Source organism: Schistocerca nitens, chromosome 4, assembly GCF_023898315.1.
Source record: "Schistocerca nitens isolate TAMUIC-IGC-003100 chromosome 4, iqSchNite1.1, whole genome shotgun sequence".
NCBI classification, from domain to species: domain Eukaryota; kingdom Metazoa; phylum Arthropoda; class Insecta; order Orthoptera; family Acrididae; genus Schistocerca; species Schistocerca nitens.
Genome location: NC_064617.1, coordinates 690,936,397 through 690,956,988, shown reverse-complemented (window position 1 = coordinate 690,956,988; position 20,592 = coordinate 690,936,397). Strand labels below are relative to the sequence as shown.

The following is a 20,592-nucleotide window of genomic DNA, read 5'->3' as shown; positions in this document are numbered from 1 at the left end:
CTCAAAGTATTCAAGTTGAGAAGTTTTATCTACAATGTGTAATTTATTTTTATACTGTCTCAATATTTTTCTTGTTTTGTAAATTCATTTGTGTACCTCATTTATAATTTTTCTGATCAGCATTCTGTAAACTATGCAAAGACTTGATCCATTACCAACTAGCTTCCACTTCCACTTGCATGGTATCAGGGTGTTTGACAAATAAAAATAACCAAATGTATTCAAATACTTGTGAGTGAGCTCCCACACATGCAATTGCACATAGCCCGAAGGCTGCCATTTTGCAAAACCCCACTTGCAACTTTCATGAAACAAAGTGACAGTGGAGCTGTGATTAGCATCCAACCATGTCACACAAGAAAGGAAATGCCATTTGTTTACTATGCAGTATTGTGTTGCAGCATACACTGAAACTAGAAACAATAATACAGTGTGTTCCACATAAAACTAGTACACCTCACACCCGAGATTCAAGTAACAGTGAACTAACTGAAAATGAATAGATGATAGTATCAATGTGAGTTTCTCTAGTTATGTTCCATCCAAGATTGTCTATTGTATGAGGATTGTCAGCATACACTTTGCTTTTTAGCGAGCTCCTTACATAAAAATACACAGTGTAAAGCAGCCAATGTTTGAGGCAGTGTTGCCATTTCATAGGCAATTCGACTAGAGATGATTAACTGGTACGTGAGGCATACTGGTGTTATGTGGGACACCCTGTTTTATTAGGCAACAATTGACAGTGTCTATTTTATTTGTTTTCCTCCTAAATACATCATAATAGTGGATGTATAACTATCTGGCAAAATAAACAGTAGTAAATTTATGTAAATAAACAAAATCGAGATAATACAAGCAAAATTGCATTTTGTAAGGTACATCATTTTGAGCGAAATTACAACTACCACTCCGGAAAGAAGACCCTTTAATAGTAAACATCGAGACAGGAAACCATTAACGATACTGACATTGGCTAGGGATCTTAATTTGTAACAGAATATCTGCACGTTGGATGATAGTGAAGCGCACGGAGACGGGAGGCTGGCAGGAGAACGGGAAAGACACAACCAAGGCAGGCAGGCCTGAAGAGCTGAAGACAACAGCGAACGTAAGCTCCTGGAAACCCTAGGTGGGTGGACCGCTGCTTAGCGGGAGCCACGTGGCTGAGGACAAGGAAAAGACACAGGGGCTCGTTCACAAAACGCGTGGCGGCATGTAGGTGGTTTTCCTAACGGCCGGAGCGGAAGCTTCTGGAACAGTCTGGAAACTTCTAGAAGCTTTGGTCAATTGCAAAACTGAGATTGGTCAGTGCTCAGAAACGAACACCTTCCAGCAACATGATTGGCCACGCACATTAAAGGGGGGAAGAAAAAAGAACAGGAGCTACAAAAAACCGTAGCGACTCTGAAACACTTGTTCTGGGGGCGTCGACGAGAGAGGTTGGTCCTGGCGAGGTGTGCGACCTCGTTACTGGGACAGAGTACTTGTAGCGAGAGCCTGAGGATCATTTGGTGTTCCACGGCAGCCGTGGAGGTGCCTACGAAGCTTTCGGTGAGGTAGAATTTATGTTATCTCACTGAGGCGAGAACCTTTGCAGCGATAAGCGTTAGATCACTGTAGTGGTCGTACATTCGCAACGGCGGTTAGGGAAGTAAAGTAAATTGCTGATCACGTTTCTTTTTCGTTCTATGCTGAGGCTTCACGTTGCTAGTCACGAGTGTAGTTCTAAATATAATTGCAATTGCCATAGCTGATGTCAGTATTCCATGCTTGAATTAACGACCGTGAATATATCGCAGGACAGTGCCAGACAGAGCGATTGCCAAATGTGAATAGGCAGAACTAAAATGTTGCTCGTACTGTGTAATCTTGTATAGAGTAAATTGCAGAAGAGTAAAGAATTTAACACTACTGAGTGTATCATTTCATAGCTAGTACTTTCCTTTTTCATTTTATTATCTCGTTATTTGTGTATTTCATGTTTGCAACCACCTGGTGGAGGCAGTGTTTGTAGGTCAGTACGTCTGAACATTCTAGCATATACTGAGGATATGGTTAGAAACCAACCAGATTTGCATATGACTAGTTGATGTCTCACTTAGAGCAAAGGATAAGCTTACCCTTCTGGAGTGTGTATAAGTGTCAGGGTGACAAATTAGTGTTGTAAAATCAGTTGTGCAAAATTTTTCACTTATATGTTCGGCTCACAGGCTTACCCATCAGCAGAAAAGAGCAAAACAGAAGCGGTAGCTTACAATTTCACCCACATGAGGAAGGTTGGACAGAAAAAGGCACCATGTGGACGCATCATGCAAGTTTATCGCAAAGCAGTAAATATCTGATATGTTATTGGAATTCATTATATAAGTTTTATTCCCAGGGATTTGACAGCATGTGCCAATGAAATTACAGCATGGAACTTGGGGTCAACTAAACTCTTGAGCTGTGTCCATGCAGTACTCTTCTAAAGACTTTCTCCCAATGGTATAAAAATATGTGGTTAGCTAAGCAGCTTAATATGTTAAGTAGTCAAGAAGTAATTACACTAATTTTTTTGTCTCGGTTGGCAGTGCACATTCACAGGTAGCTCAGCTGGCAGAACAGTTTTAAAGTCAGCCTTGTGTGGCTATTCTCCACCAAATTTTATCATGGCAAGTTTTGCTCCCAATTGTAAGACTTGCCCATTATTGCAGTCTCCTGTGTAATATGTACTGACGTGTGTTGCATTAAGAGGGAGGTTGTGTGTGTGTGTGTGTGTGTGTGTGTGTGTGTGTGTGTGTGTGTGTGTGTGAGATTGTCTCATATCTCACTGATACTTAAGTCTGCATATTAACTTCTTTCCATAGGCATTTGCAGAATCATCAAAGTTGGCACAACATTCACGTACTCACACAGGAGAACGTCCATATTCCTGCTCAGAATGTGGCAAGACCTACTCTCATTCTTCACATCTTGCTGCCCACCGCCGCACACATGGTGGCGTGGAGGACGAAAGGGCATTTGCTTGCCCCTGCTGCCCTCGAGCTTTTGCTGCAGCTACAAAATTGGCTGAGCATGCCAGATCACACCTTCAGCAGCAGCAGCAGCAGCAACAGCATGGCCACAGTACAACTACATTGTCATCTTGCAAGGTGTTTAATTATTTTGATTCAGTTTGCTGGCGATCACTATTTTTTTTGATTAAGCTATATGTCTTTGAAAGGTTTTATATCATAGTAAATTCCTGTGTAGAAAAAACTGTCTGTAGCCAACAGTGGCTGCTGTGTAAGAGCACATAAACACCCAAATATTTGACACTTTGGGATCTATTGGTTATTTTTCATTGACTGCTGTTAAACGTAATGCAGATGCAGTAACCTGGAATATACGGCTCTTAAATCTTCTAGACTCCGTGAAATAGGGGTGAGCTAAAATCGCATATCTGTTACAAATATCACAATAACAACTTTACAGACTCTAACTACGATTTCAGTCACAACTAGGAGTCGCAAGTAGCGTTTAACAGTAAACGCAGTGTGCCATCTTTGGCCAAATTTTGTACTTCTTTCTGTGAACCTTGTGTCATGCTACAGAGTCTAGCTGGGATTTCAGTGACAAGTAGTAAGAAGCGCTGTCAACATTAAACACCATGTGCCATCTGATGGCTTAAGTTCATACTACTGCGTTTCTTTACAACATGCTATTGAGTCTTAACTGTGATTTCTGTGACAAGTCACAAGTAGCAACTAAAAAGTGCAGTTAATATTAGATGCCATATGGCATCTGTTGACCTACATTCGTATTTCGTTCTAAGAACCTTGTGTCTCATGATATGGATGTATTTCGTACTTATGCTCCAAGAAATTAACCAAAACACTAATTTGCTCTGGGACAAATTTTATACTCGGTTCAGAATTGGTGCAACCAGTGAATGTGAAAGCCAAATAAAGGTTGTGCTAATAAGTAGACCTATAGTGTAGCCTGGAATTTTCTTGACATATTTAAACATATTTTTCATAATAAAAGCTAAAACTATAGTGTAATTTCAGAAAACAGGTAATGGATCAGGCTCTGATGAGTATATTGATGCATATTACACACATATATCGAACATGAACTACTAAAAATGCAATCTGGTGTCTATTATGTAAATTTATCAAATGTTTTAACAACTGTGTTCACAAGACGGATATTTTTTTCAGACAGTACAATATGTAGTTAAACATTTGTCTGTATTTTTCAAATATTGCATAAATACTTGATCTAGTGCCAACTTTTAACTGCAAGATCAGTATTTTCCACTGTTTTCACTTGCACATTATCAACCTTAAAACACAGTCTTCCAACCTAACACAGACCTTGGCTACGCTTCAGGTCAGTCTGTTATCACAACCACAATTTCAAGGTGGGAGAGATGGACAGATCAATATCACACACTAGCAAGTCGTTATCACAGCAGAAAATTCTGTGGTATAGGGTGACTTAAACAAGGTATACTTCACATTTAATTATTATCCCTTTCAGTGACCCACTATACCAATACAGATTTTGCACACTTATGTTGTCAATTATGGCTCTCTTAAGCTGTGAGTTCCTCAAGAGTCATCTTGAATCTTCACAATTATCTCTTCTAGATGTGGAGACAAACAGAAGCTAAACGGTGTCAAAGTTAGCTTAAGGAGGGCTATGCATTAAGCGTTAAGTTAATTCGAAAGTAAAATTCTATGTACCCACTTGACAGAAAATCCTAGGAAGTTCTGGTCTTATGTTAAATCAGTAAGTGGATCGAAACAGCATATCCAGACACTCTGGGATGATAATGGCATTGAAACAGAGGATGATACGCATAAAGCTGAAATATTAAACACCTTTTTCCAAAGCTGTTTCACAGAGGAAGACCACACTGCAGTTCCTTCTCTAAATCCTCGCACGAACGAAAAAATGGCTGACATCGAAATAAGTGTCCAAGGAATAGAAAAGCAACTGAAATCACTCAACAGAGGAAAGTCCACTGAACCTGACGGGATACCAATTCGATTCTACACAGAGTATGCGAAATAACTTGCCCCTCTTCTAACAGCCGTGTACAGCAAGTCTCTAGAGAATCGGAAGGTTCCAAATGATTGGAAAAGAGCACAGGTAGTTCCAGTTTTCAAGAAGGGTCGACAAGCAGATGTGCAAAACTCTAGGCCTGTATCTCTGACATCTATCTGTTGTAGAATTTTAGAACATATTTTTTGCTCGCGTATCATGTAATTTCAGAAACCCAGAATCTACTCTGTAGGAATCAACATGGATTCCGGAAACAGTGATCATGTGAGACCCAACTCACTTTATTTGTTCGTGAGACCCAGAAAATATTAGATACAGGCTCCCAGGTAGATGCCATTTTCCTTGACTTCCGGAAGGCGTTCGATACAGTTGTGCACTGTCACCTGATAAACAAAGTAAGAGCCTACGGAATATCAGACCAGCTGTGTGGCTGGATTGAAGAGTTTTTAGCAAACAGAACACAGCATGTTGTTCTCAATGGAGAGATGTCTACGGACATTAGATTATTCTCTGGTGTGCCACAGGGGAGTGTTATGGGACCATTGCTTTTCACAATATATGTAAATGACCTAGTAGATAGTGTCAGAAGTTGCATGCGGCTTTTCGCAAATGATGCTGTAGTATACAGAGAAGTTGCAGCATTAAAAAATTGCAGCGAAATGCAGGAAGATCTGCAGTGGATAGGCACTTGGTGCAGGGAGTGGCAACTGACCCTTAACATAGACAAATGTAATGTATTGCGTATACATAGAAAGAAGGATCCTTTATTGTAAGATTATATGACAGCAGAACAAACACTGGTAGCAGTTACTTCTGTAAAATATCTGGGAGTATGTGTATGGAACGATTTGAAGTGGAATGATCATATAAAATTAATTGTTGGTAAGGCGGGTGCCAGGTTGAGATTCATTGGGAGAGTCCTTAGAAAATGTAGTCCATCAACGAAGGAGGTGGCTTACAAAACACTCATTTGACCTGTACTTGAGTTTTGCTCATCAGTGTGGGATCCGTACCAGGTCGCGTTGACAGAAGAGATAGAGAAGATCCAAAGAAGAGCGGCGCATTTCGTCACAGGGTTATTTGGTAAGCGTGATAGCGTTACGGAAATGTTTAGCAAACTCAAGTGGCAGACTCTGCAAGAGAGGCACTGTGCATCGCGGTGTAGCTTGCTGTCCAGGTTTCGAGAGGGTGTGTTTCTGGATGAGGTAACGAATATATTGCTTTCCCCTGCTTATACCTCCCAAGGAGATCATGAATGTAAAATTAGAGAGATTCGAGCACATATGTAGGCTTTCCGGCAGTCGTTCTCCCCGCGAACCATACGCGACTGGAACAGGAAAGGGAGGTAATGACAGTGGCACGTAAAGTGCCCTCCGCCACACACCGTTGGGTGGCGTGTAGAGTATAAATGTAGATTCAGTAATTTGTGTTAAGATTCTCAACACCACACTATCAGTATTTTCACACTTGTTCCATTAATACAAAATTAAAGTCAAAGGAAGAACATAAGTGAAACATACGTGCTATTGACTTTTTTTAATATGAAATTTTGTCTGTGGGCAAGCGTATCATTCGTGTATCACGTAATAGCTGTGGAAGAATCGATGGAAATACCATTTCATGTAACTTTTTGTCAGTTGGGTTATTGAAACGTTAACCTTAGGTCCTGACAGGTAATCGCCTATACAGGCGAGAATATATTTCTTACTGTATTTACACGGCGAGCTCCCCGGTTCTCGATGTGCATCTTGCTGTTTCCGGCTAGAGTCTGGGATGTTATTCCGGACGCGTGCTACAGTAGTCTTTATAGCAGCACGCGTCTGCGCTTGTCGTGTTTGTAAACAGAGAGCGATAAGCAGTTACGTAATCACTGAGGTCAACGCTCACACAGTGTCAATGCCGTGTGGGTGATGCAATAGGTTATTAAAACAGTAATGTGTAGTTTTTTGTAAGGACGAGGAGAGGGAAGTTTATTTAGTACGTGGACCTAAAGTCGATAAAGTTGCGTACAAAACTTCCTGCCGTAATTTATAGGGAGCCATGTTTTCGCTCAACTCACGCGTTTACAAAAACTTATCGAGTGTTTATCATATGATAAAAATCGCCCTTTCTGCGTATTGTCATTCCCAGAAAAACGTCGTTTCGATATATTGAACCGTTTAGGAGATAAGACGATTTTTACGACCACTTGATTCCCGAAGCGCAGCAAAGGATTCGGACCCGCCGCGAGCGACCCATCCGCGGATGTAACAACCAATATCTCAAGAACGAAAAGAAGTACCATTCCGGTCTCAACTTTAAATACAATTTAGATATATTGGTTACATTTCATACGCAATAATGTATGGCCTTAAATGAGCTATACGGATAGTCTACACAGTGTGATTTTACCTCTGCAAATTCTTAAAAATTTCGTGCAGCCATGTTTTCACAGTTTCGTGCAGCACAGTAACTATGACGAATAACGAAAATAAATTCAGACCTTTATCGGGCAAAGATATCAAGCTATAAGATGCGGAAGAATCAAATTTTTTCGCCGAACAGTTTTCTTAAAATCGGATAATAAGTATTCCATAGCTCGCGTCGCGTCCGCTCCACTGCTTTGCCGGGAAGACGCGGGGCTTCCGCACACAATGTCGCGTGTGCTGCAGCGGCAAGATTCAAGCATGTTTGAATTCTAAAGTCTCTAGTTGTAGCAGAGAACAGGCAACACCACGGATTTCGCCCACGTACGACACTTCCGAACTACACCTGCAGTTGTGTTTTGTTGACTGAAGCTGTCGCGCTCTGTCGGTGGCTTGTGTCACTCACTCAGGGCACGGCCTTGGTAGAGAGCGGAGGAGAAAAGTTGCGAATTCGTTAACTGCAATCCTGAATTGTGACAAATCGCAGTTAAGAATCGCAGTACCGAAAAGTAGCATTCACAGAAATCACCTATATCTGAAAATCGCAGTTTAGCCTATCCGTACCGTGAAATTCGGCGTCAGGGGCGCGAGCACACCTTCTGTTGTGCACGTGTTAAGCAGCTTCTGCGCATGCGTGACTGGACAGACGTAATTGCTTTATGGGTCAAATACATGCGAATCAGAGGAACAGTGTGCACGGTTTGTTCTATGCGTTACAACTGAACTAGAAGTTTACGTCAATGCCACTAGATACGCCCATATATTTCCATTAGGTGGTAGCACACCTGTCAGATGTGCCAATTCACTCGGTGTATAGTAAATTAAATCTGACGTCAGTATAGGTTGTAGTTATACTGACAAAAAACTTATTACGTGAGTTTGTGAATGAGTTTTATACATATTAAGTTTTGGATTTTGTCTTATATTTATCGCTTTTTATTCCTAACAGAAGAGTGGATCAATTTAGTTGGATTCATTTAGCTGTAGTCAGGTGACCATGTTGATAGACATTAAGGCGTTACTACGTGAATTTAATCAGTTCCATAAACGAAAGTGTGTGTTTGAAGTTGATTTGGTGCTGTGTGGGTGACAGTATGGACACGAAACAGTGAATCGGATTTTGTGTGCAGGGTCAAGATGAACTCTGTTGAATCGATTTTAAGAGCTAACAGAAAACTAAATTACCAGGACAAGTTAGCTGCTAAGGAACTAGGGCCCCCCAGACCAGATCTCTTGATTGAGAATGTGACAAAATCAGTTAAGCGTGACTACAAGCGAACATTTAACAAAGAATTGTATGATAAGCATAAGTGGCTGTGTGGGTGCAACTTAAGACAGGCACTGTATTGCTTCCCATGTCTGATTTTCAGCCCGGAAGTCAATTCGTGGACTAATAAAGGTGTTAGAGATCTTGTACATTTGTCTGAAAAAATAAAAAAGCATGAAAACTCCCATGTACACAAAAATGCAAACATTGAACTCTCAGTGCTTGGTAAAGTGAACATCAGTACTCAGCTTGACAGTGTATACAGAGAGTCTGTCAGGAAACATAACGAGCAAGTGGACAGGAATAGACACATCCTCTCCAGGTTAATAGACTGCATAAAATTTTGCGGGGCATTTGAGTTAGCTTTACGTGGTCATGATGAAAGGGAAGATCCAGAAAACCCAGGAGTCTTTCGTGGGCTTGTAAATTTAGTAAGTGCTATTGATGGCTCAATGAAGGAGCACTTAGAAACAGCAACTGTGTTTAAAGGTACATCCAGAACAGTTCAAAATGAGCTTCTGGATTGTATGCTAAGTGTATGCAGAGAAATTATAACGCAAGAAATTTTAAATGCGCATTATTTGGCTGTAATGGCAGACGAAACAACAGATGTGTCCACCATGCAACAGTTGGTGATTGTGTATAGATACGAACTTAATGGCTCTGTTGTGGAGAGATTTTGGGGCTTCTTTAACCCTGACGCACAGGACGCTGAGACGCTATTTAAGGTGATAAATTCTGAATTGCAAAAGCATGCAGATGGAAAGAAGGAAAAAGTGATCGCACAATGCTATGATGGTGCTGCTGTTATGAGTGGAGGCATCAATGGTGTTCAGGCAAGGATTAAGCAGATGTATCCAAGGGCTTATTACATTCACTGCTATGCTCATCAACTTAATCTGGTTTTGCAAAAAGCTGCATCTATAAACAAATCTGCTAGAATATTTTTTTCTAATCTCTCAGGCTTTCCAGCTTTTTTCTCCCGGTCGTCACACAGAACATGTGTGCTAGATAGAGTTGTGCAAACTAGACTACCATGGATAGCAGCTACAAGATTGGTGTTTAACATTCAGACAGTCAACACAATTAGAGAGAACAAGGAAAGTATGATAGAGTGTTTAGGAGAAATTATCCTCTCTGATCGTGTAGATGACAAAACCAGACGAGAAAGTTATGGCCTCCTCTCCAATTTGAAAAATCCTGAGTTCTTGTTTTGGCTAGACTTTTTTCATAGGATCATGCCACATGCAGACATACTCTTCAGAAAACTACAACAACGGAATGTTGAAGCGATAACTGCTAGACAATACTTATTGGAGTTCGAAGATGTAATTACAGGAATAAGAAGTACTGCCGTAGAAGAAATTTCATTTGCCACTGAAGAAATTTCGTCATCGTGTGAAGAACAAATTCAGAAGAAAAGAAAATCAGAAAACAAAGTAGAAGATGCAAAGGAAGTTTGTGACGCCGTAATAAGTCATATGAATGAAAGATTTTCATTCACTGATCACCTTGTGGCATCAAAATTGTTAGATGTGAGCTCATTTTCTATGTTTTCGACAAATTTTCCTGAGAAAGAACTTGACATTACTGTTGAAATGTACCCATGGTTATCAAAGGTGCAGCTGAGAACAGAGCTAGAAGTACTCTATAGTAGAAAAGACTTCCAACGCGCAGGTGGTGCTGTTGCAATTTTACAGCTTCTATTAGACAACAAATTGGATCTAGACACTTTTCCACAGTTATGTGAACTAATGAGGATGATTATAACTACTCCTCTTACACAAGTTGAACCTGAACGTTGTTTCTCAACAATGAAAAGGATAAAAACCTTTCTTCGAAACACAGTGACAGAGAACAGGCTTTCGGCATTGGCAATGCTTGCAATTGAGAAAAAGTTTGTGAATCGTACTAAAGACTTCAATCATAGAGTGATTGAGACATTTGCCCGATTAGAAAACAGACACATGGATTTTCTTTATAAATAGGCAATGTCAGTCATGCTGCAGTATAGTTTTCTCTGTTTAATATATACCTACAGTACAGCGTAACGTGCATTGATATTAACTTTTCCGTGGACTACACGGAAGAATAGGACATTTCGTAAGAAGAGGTTATGCCTGTTTCCTGATTCAGAAACTGAGATTTGGTGAGTGATAAAACTTTAGCAATAGTAATATTTGGCTGACAAGATGGAGAGTAGTGAAAACTTAATGATTAATGGAAAATCTCATATAAAGATGTGAAACAAATACTAACAAAGAGATAGAGGGGCTGGCCAATGCTTACCTCCCTGTTCACCTTTCCCCTGTTGCTTCATAACCTGGGTTGTGAGTAACTGAATCCACTTTCCCTTCTTCCCCTTTTTTCCCCCCCTCTCTCCTCCCTTACCTCAGAATATGATTCCGTGTGACGTAAAGGAATGAAAGTAAGCAAATTATGCTGGTTTTTATTTATTTTTATATCACCTATGTCTGTTAACAGCATTGCAAATAAAGATTTGTTTATGCACTTCAGCAGTTCTGTGGTGTGCTCCTCCCAGTTGTATTTATCAAGCTGTGTTCCAAAAAATTTGCTGCTGTCAACCTTTTCTATCTGCTTGTAGTCATGACATGCATATAGTGTGTCATCTCAAAGTTTGGTGTCAAAGAATTAGCCAAGAGCCATTTATTAATGTTCCTAAAAATTTCATTAATCGGTCTTTCAAAAACTTTACTTTATTTGCTAGTTATTGGAATGTTTGCATCATCTGCAAACAAAACAAACTTGGTGTCTAGTAATGGTACTGATGAAAGATTGTTAATACACACAAGGAAAAGTAGGGTGCCCAGAATGGAACTTTGTCACACACTTTTAAATAGTCCCCATCTGAGTGAAAATTTATGGTTTAAGTTGCATGAATGTTTTCTGAAGGCCCCCTTCATTTATTCTCAGAGAAATATCATTTGAATCATTTGCAGCATTTCCTGTTGCAACATAATACTGTAATTTGCTTGAAAGATATTGTGATTTGCATATTAAAATGTCTTTGGCATATCGGAGCATGCTAGTAAGCTTGTAATTTGTCTAACGAATTAAGTACATTCTCACTGTACATGTGAACAGCATCTCAAGATTGGAAACCTTTCAAAATATGAACTTTGACAACATACTATTTGTATTAGATGGTCAAGAATTCACACATATATTACCTTTCCTAGAATTTTTGAAAAAACTGGCTAAAATGAAACTGCGCAGAAGATTGGCAGTATTTCTTCATCTTCTTTCTCATCTAAGAAGGTTAAGTTAAACTTACTTCAGTCAGTCAGGGAATGTCCCATTGATAAATGACTGGTAACACAAGTAAGTTGGTATATTATAAAATTCAGAACAACAATTGTAAACTTTGTTGTTATTTCATCATAACCACAAGACTTTTTTTAAAAAAAAAAAAAATTGTGGTGGAATTACTACTTCTCATGTTGTGATGATCATATTTGTATTACTGAAGTTATTTTGAATGGGTGGTAAGAGATAGTCCACAGTAGCATCTGCTGAACCTGACAACTCTATCTTTTTAGTAACAGTTTTGAAATGCCTGTTAGTTTTGCAACACTGCATTACATCTGTTACCAGTCTATCGCTTACTTCTAAAGGTATCTGCTTCTTCTTATTTATGTTTATGCAAGCCACCTCCTTCAGTTTATCCCATATTGAAATTACAGTGAAATTCAGATCTTGAGCTGCTTACAGGAATTGATAAATATCAAAGGGGACAGTTGTAAATGTGTGCCCTGACAGGGACTCGAACCCGGGATCTCCTGCTTACACGGCAGACGCTCTAGCCATCTGAGCCACTGAGGACACAGAGGATAGTGCAACTGCAGGGACTTATCTCTGGCACACTCCCTGTGAGACCCACATTTCCAGCATACTGTCCACATACCAAATTTGTAGTCCCCTGCCCACTATACTCATTACTCATGGCAGTCAATCTACCGATTCCTGTAAGAGTTTGGGCAATGTGAGAGCATCTGCACTGAAGAAGATCAGTGGCTGGTAAGCCTTACCTGTATGAAGATGGTATCTGTTCTTTCAGACATGTCCGAAAGAACAGATACCATCTTCATACATCCCATATTGTCTTTCTTACCTGACATGCCTTTTTTTTCTTAATGGATTTGCTACGCTGTCTGTATTACAATATTTGATATACCTTTTACCTTGAGTAATTCGTGGCTTGTTTGTAGACTTCGATCTAGTCTGAGTTTTGGGAAAAAACCGCTTTCAAATAAGGTAAGCTCTTGTATTAATACATGTTTTGTATTTTTCGGTCATATTATAAACTTGGTGTATGTTTCCAAAATAACGAGACGGAAAATAAACGGAAGTCTGAGCTCATAAAGAGACTTGCCAAAAGTTTTTCTTCCCGTGAATCAGACGTGAAAGGGGGGAAAGTACAGTAGTAAAATAGTCTTCATCAATCTCTCCCCTTTCTTCCCCAGAATGTAAAGTGGCTTGTGGATCGTAGATGTGTGTGTTTCCGGACAACAGGGTAACTCATCTACATGGTCTAATGTGCTAGGGTCCTGAATAAAAAGTTCTTAGTCAACTTTACATGTCAAATTAGGATAAAAGTCCAACATTTCAATGACAGTTTTCATCATTATAGCCAGTGCAAAGTCAGGCTGTAATGAAACTGGTGAAGCAACCAGTCAATCTCGTGCCCAGATAAAGCAATCTGATTGGCCAGCTTAGTAAAATATCTTGCCAAGAACCGGAGAAATTTCTGATCCTACATAAAATTACTAAATGAGTTGAAGCCTTATATTCTCTCACTTGCTGGCCTGTCTGGTGTGGCTAAAGAAGACAGGAAAAGGAAAGTTGAAGTTTAAAATTTTGCATTTAAAAAAATCGACACACGCAAGGATTGCTTAGACATACCATAGCTCGACCATCACACAGAATCCCGTATGGAGGGACATAAAATAGGCACCCCTGGCACTGAGAATCAACTGAAAGAGTTGAAAACCAGTAAGTCACCAGGTCCGCATGGAATCCAGTCCGAATTTACCGTTGGGCCCTTGCTTAGCTTGCATTTATCAGAAATCTCTCAGAGTGCAAAGTACAAAGCTAAATGTTGGTTTGCTGCAGAATTCTTGACCGTATTTTAAGTAAATTTAATAAATTTGCTTGAGGCAGGAAAGCTTCTGATCAGGAATCGGCATAGATTTAGAAAGAATCACTTTTGCAAAAGTCGGTTTGTTCTTTTCTTGCACACCATGCGAACCATGGATGAAGGCAACAAGCAGACAATTAAGGAAGGTCGAAGAATGTAAAATAGGTTATCAGATCTATGAGCGTCTAGAAGACTTGTTAAGTTATAGAAACCATTATGTTGTCCTGTACGGCAAGTGCCCTCAAACACAAGAAAATTTTCGGGAGTGCCCCAAGAAAGTGTGATAGGACCACTTTTGTTCCCTCTACAGATAAACGATACATGTAGCAGTCTGTTATCGTTTGCTGATGACCCTGTAGTATCTGGGAAAATGCCATCATTTAGTGACGGGGAGAATACAGGATGACTTGGATGGAATTTCTAATTGGTTTGATGAATGGCAGTTTGCTGTGAATGTAGAAAAATGTAAGTTACGGCAGGTGCGTAGCAATAACAGTCCTGTAAGGTTTGAATACAGGACTAGTGGTGTGCTGCTTGACACAGTCACGTCAATTAAATATCAAGGCATAATATTGCAAAGCGATACGAAATGGAAGGAGCACTTTAGATCAGTGGTAAGGAAGACCAATTTTGGATTTCAATTGGTTGGGAGAAATCTAGGAGAGTGTAGCTCATCTGTAAAGAAAACCATGTATGCAACACATGCACAACCCATTGTTGAGTCTTGCTAGTTTGAGATCCCCACCAGGTCGAGTTAAATGAAGACATAAAAATAATTCAAAGGCATGCTGCTTGATTTGCTACCAGTAGGATCGCTTGATGTGCGAGAGTTATGGAAATGCTCTTAAACTCAAATGGGAATCCCTGGAGTGAAGAGTCTTTTTCGTGAAACATTATTGAGAAGTACAAGGAACTGGCAACGCCATTTGAGTGTGAATGGCAAAGGGAATAAATATTAGTAGTACAAGATACCCTCTGCCATGCACAATTTAGTGGCTTTCGGAATATGTTTGTAGATGTAGATGTCATTGTGGAATCATGGAGGTGGCAAATGGTGATATAGTTTCCTCTGCACCCAGAGATAGCATTTGTGCTCATGGGCCAATGTAGCTTGCAGCATCACTGCTCAAATTGGATATTAAACTGTTCATTGTATTCCTCTGTGACCTGTCTTTGATAAATACCTGCTTCAACACATTGTTGAATATGTATCTGGTGTATCATGTCATGCCTCATAAAAACTTTATCTATCTTTCTATTTGTTGCACCATGGGGCGTTTGTAAGCCCTTCTGGCTTTTTTGAAAGGTACTGTCTTGGTTTTGTAATGTCACAGACTATATACCCAATCCTTCTGAACACTTGTCAGATGAGTACTTTCACAGCCAAGAAAGCTTGTCCAAAATTGACCTTGTTCTGTATATTGGGGTGTTGAACACATTTCTCTTCTGAGCTCAGTGGTGAACACTGTGCTCCCTGAGATATGCATCAGCTTTCAAGCTACAGAGTGGTTGAGCTGTCCATCTGGTTTCCATTCAACCACCACAGCTAAGAAAGGCAACATTGCATCCTTTTCTGTCTCCAATTTCAGATATAATGTTCGGTTTATACTATCCATGTAATCAGTGAACTCTTGCAGCATCTCACTGCATTGGGGCCAAAACGAAATGTGTAATCTGTGTAATTGCAGAAACAGGATGTATGGACGGAGGCCCTGTTCAGCACTCATTCTTTGAAATCCTCCATGAAAAAAGAAGCAGCAAAAAAAAGTAGGTGGTGACACTGGCAAATCCATGGCAGTTCCTTCTGTCCCCTATATAAATAAAAATGGGGAGGAGCTAATTAACAGGATTAGGGGGAAGGAGGAGGAGTTGGACAGAAAGAGAGGGAAGAGGAGTTGGAGAGAGACAGAGGGAGAAAGAGATTAAGAGGTATATGCAGCTCCAATTCATATTAGAAATGTATGCTTTCCCTTTTCTTACTCCTCCATTTAACCGGACTCAACCGCAGCAATGTGTGGCCAGTAACAGCTAGTTTCGTAACAATTACCAGAAAAGTACATTGTTCGCTAAGTGTGTGGAAGCAATTTGACAATAAAGTTTCTTCTAATTATATCTTCATAGACAGAGAGACTGTGTTGTATAGTAATCTGGCACTACGCTGTGCACCAGCAGCTTTTAACTTAATGATCATCCTTATTTCTTATTTTCTCCACCCTTTCCATAAGCATGGTACATTAAAATTCAAATCGGAAGATTTTTATACTGCAGTGTTTCAGATACAACTTGCAAATTATGAAATGTTGACTGTTCCAATTTATTATACAAGACTAATGGCAAATGTCCCCCCATGATTGCACTACATTTTTAGATAATAATGTTTTCTTCTTTCTCAGCAAATATGCAATTTGCATTGCCAGGTGCTTGGAGAACCTTTGTGCTCATCACATTTTTTTCTTAATTTAGATTTGCAGTTTTTTTGAATTCCAGCAACTGATAATAATATGTCTGAAAGTTGTTTTCTCACATTTCTTCCATACAGTTTGGAAATTTAGATCTATGTGCAATGCTGATTTTCAAATAAAGTGAACAACTTATAAAACAGCCCTGTAAATGAATATGACTATTACCTTTGTTCATTGTTCCTTGTCATGGATCAAGAAGAGGTAATAGAGTTTAATTGTAGTAGTTGTCTTGAGTCTGTAGACTTGTTTGTCACAGCTCTCCAAGTTAGTGTAGCCTGTACAAATCAGCTATTCCTCTGTGCCTTAGGCTGTGACCTGTCCTTTATTTTAGCCAAGTTCTTCCATAAAACTCTCTTCTTGATGCCCCACCTCTTCATAAGTTACTTGATCTGCCAATCAAAACTTCAGCATTGTTCTGTAGCACCGCATTTCAAACATCTCTATTCTCCTCTTGCCTGTGCTCTTTGTCTTTTGATATAATGCAGTACTCCATACAAATAATTTCAGAAAAGGCTTCCTAACAGAAAAATTTATATTTGTTGTTTGCGAATTTCTCTTTTTCAGAAATACTTTCCCTGCCTCTTAAAGTCTTCATTTTATATTCTATTGACTGGTGGCATCCATTGTCTGTTGATTTTGCTACCCAAATAGCAAAGTTCATCTGTGGCTTTAAGGTCATATTTTCTACTCTAATTCCCTCATCATTACCTGATTTAAATTGATTCACTCTATTATCAATTTTGTAATGTTGTTGTTGATCATCTTAAAACACTATCTATCCCATTTAAACAGTCATCCAAATCTTTTATTGTCTCTGCCAGAATTATGTGTCATGAAAACGCCCTGAAGTTTTTATTTCCTTGCCCTGAACTTTTATTTTCCAAATTTCCCACTGGATTCTTTTAATGTTTTCTCTCTCTATCAATTTGAATAACACGAGGGATATGGGTACAACCCTGTCTGATTTCTTAATCACTGCTTTCTACACTCCTGGAAATTGAAATAAGAACACCGTGAATTCATTGTCCCAGGAAGGGGAAACTTTACTGACACATTCCTGGGGTCAGATACATCACATGATCACACTGACAGAACCACAGGCACATAGACACAGGCAACAGAGCATGCACAATGTCGGCACTAGTACAGTGTATATCCACCTTTCGCAGCAATGCAGGCTGCTATTCTCCCATGGAGACGATCGTAGAGATGCTGGATGTAGTCCTGTGGAACGGCTTGCCATGCCATTTCCACCTGGCGCCTCAGTTGGACCAGCGTTCCTGCTGGATGCAGACCGCGTGAGACGACGCTTCATCCAGTCCCAAACATGCTCAATGGGGGACAGATCCGGAGATCTTGCTGGCCAGGGTAGTTGACTTACACCTTCTAGAGCACGTTGGGTGGCACGGGATACATGCGGACGTGCATTGTCCTGTTGGAACAGCAAGTTCCCTTGCCGGTCTAGGAATGGTAGAACGATGGGTTCGATGACGGTTTGGATGTACCGTGCACTATTCAGTGTCCCCTCGACGATCACCAGTGGTGTACGGCCAGTGTAGGAGATCGCTCCCCACACCATGATGCCGGGTGTTGGCCCTGTGTACCTCGGTCGTATGCAGTCCTGATTGTGGCGCTCACCTGCACGGCGCCAAACACGCATACGACCATCATTGGCACCAAGGCAGAAGCAACTCTCATCGCTGAAGACGACACGTCTCCATTCGTCCCTCCATTCACGCCTGTCGCGACACCACTGGAGGCGGGCTGCACGATGTTGGGGCGTGAGCGGAAGACGGCCTAACGGTGTGCGGGACCGTAGCCCAGCTTCATGGAGACGGTTGCGAATGGTCCTCGCCGATACCCCAGGAGCAACAGTGTCCCTAATTTGCTGGGAAGTGGCGGTGCGGTCCCCTACGGCACTGCGTAGGATCCTACGGTCTTGGCGTGCTTCCGTGCGTCGCTGCGGTCCGGTCCCAGGTCGACGGGCACATGCACCTTCCGCCGACCACTGGCGACAACATCGATGTACTGTGGAGACCTCACGCCCCACGTGTTGAGCAATTTGGCGGTACGTCCACCCGGCCTCCTGCATGCCCACTATACGCCCTCGCTCAAAGTCCGTCAACTGCACATACGGTTCACGTCCACGCTGTCGCGGCATGCTACCAGTGTTAAAGACTGCGATGGAGCTCCGTATGCCACGGCAAACTGGCTGACACTGACGGCGGCGGTGCACAAATGCTGCGCAGCTAGCGCCATTCGACGGCCAACACCGCGGTTCCTGGTGTGTCCGCTGTGCCGTGCGTGTGATCATTGCTTGTACAGCCCTCTCGCAGTGTCCGGAGCAAGTATGGTGGGTCTGACACACCGGTGTCAATGTGTTCTTTTTTCCATTTCCAGGAGTGTATTTCGTGCCCTTTAAGTCTCAGAACAGCAGTCTGGATTCTGTATAATTTGTAGATGGCCTTTTAATCCCAGGATTTCATCCCTGATAATGTCAGAATTCCAAAGAGTATATCCCAATCAACATTGTCAAAAACATTTATCTAACATACAAATGCTACAAATTTTTCTCACTATATTGTGCCTCCCACACCTCTGTTATGTATTTCAGTTTCCATAATATTGTCTTTAAGTTTTTTCCTTCATATAGTAATTTTATATATACATTCCTTCCACCTTTTAACCTTTCTTTATTTGCTTGCCATTTGAGCTCTTTTTCACACACCTGCTATATGCAGTGTCTTTCTTATATTCATGGGTGCTTCTACAGCTTTGCATTTTTCTTCTAGCCACTACTGCTTTGCCTCTACACAAATCTCATATTCAGACATCTGTATTTCTTTTGTTGGTTTCACTTGCCACATTTCTGTATCTTCTTCTTTCGTCACTTAAATTTAATGTAATTTGTGCAAGGATTCATACTCAGCCATGTCTTTTTGCTAGGTATTCTTCTACTGTTTGCACTGTTTCAAGTCTCACAACAGTCTATTCATCTTATTGTATTTCTGATGCCTATTTGAGCCAGTGGTTGCCTAATGCTCCCTTTGAAACTCGTTGTAACCTCTGGTTCTTTCAACCTATCCAGGTCCCATCTCCTTTAACTTTCTACCTTTCTGGAATTTCTTCCACTTTAATTTGCCTTTATTAACTAATAAATCATGCTCAAAGACCACGTCTGCTCCTTGAAAGGGTTTGCAGTTTAAAAACTTGTTTTCATATCTCTGTATTATCATTATATTGTGTCAGAATCCTCCAGCATCTCCTGGTATCTAATGTATACAGCCTTCATTCATCATTCTCAGACTAAGTGTACAAAATGGTTAAATAGTGCTCTGTGTAAAATTTTACTTTCATTATCTTCCCCCAGTCTTTGCTGTCTGTTTCTCTGTTCCTTGTTTCTACTATTGAATTCTGCTCTCCCATCACAATTAAATTTTTGTTTTCCTTAACAAAGTGTGTGTGTGTGTGTGTGTGTGTGTGTGTGTGAGTGAGTTTCCACAACTCCTCTTAAACCGATGGACCAATTTCAACCGAACTCAGTACGTGTAAAAAAACTGTCAGGCTGCAACCAAGAATCTGTCAAAGGTGTGGGGGTGAAAAAGGAACATAGCCCACGACAATGGAGTTCCCAGAATTTACTCATCCAGTATTTGGGAATGAAAGCTTCAACAAACTTTACACATAATTTCAAACCTTTACAAAATTGTTTCTTGCTGATAACGTGTGCAAAATTATGGAAGGAAAAATGTGTATCACCTCCTACTTTCCCATATTCATGCCATAAATGTACTGCATGAGACGTAACATTGTAATTTACTAGCTGCAGTGCCCAGAGTTGCCCAGGATGTTTATATCTACTACAGAAAGTGACTGGTCCTGTGCCTTGTTGATACTTAACAGTGACTGCAAGCCGCATGGGTAACTGCAATCGCTTTAAATCAAAGCACATGTTTGAATCACTGGGTTTCAATGGAATGCGACGAAATAATACTTCTTCACCTGTGGCATTCATAGTATGAGATTCTAGGTTTCCAGTTCTGACTTTTGCAAATATACACCAATTTTAAATTACAAATTAAAGTAATACGAGGGTTGACTGAAAAGTAATGCCTCCACCTTTGTAACTATTCAACAGTTGGTAGCATTGGTATGTGGCAGCTACTGGCTTATTCTGTAGCCTCTTCTCTACAGCTCCAGTTGGTGGGAAGCCTTAGCATTGAATGGTTGTGTTGTTACAATGTAAAGTATGGAACCCTGCGCAGA

General features: G+C 40.6%; 1 protein-coding gene across 2 annotated transcripts in view; it reads left to right on the top strand.

Annotated features, from left to right (window-relative positions):
* Nucleotides 1-20,592, top strand: part of LOC126251911 (zinc finger protein 239-like) — an 81,633-nt gene that overhangs the window by 57,216 nt on the left and 3,825 nt on the right. Inside the window, exon 4 of one of the 2 annotated variants that reach the window (XM_049952642.1) lies at nucleotides 2,850-3,134. In XM_049952642.1, coding sequence (XP_049808599.1) covers nucleotides 2,850-3,134 — 285 coding nt within the window. Of the gene's footprint in view, nucleotides 1-2,849; nucleotides 3,135-8,318; nucleotides 10,856-20,592 lie in introns of those variants that run through there. The other variant, XR_007545804.1, reaches the window with a different exon arrangement.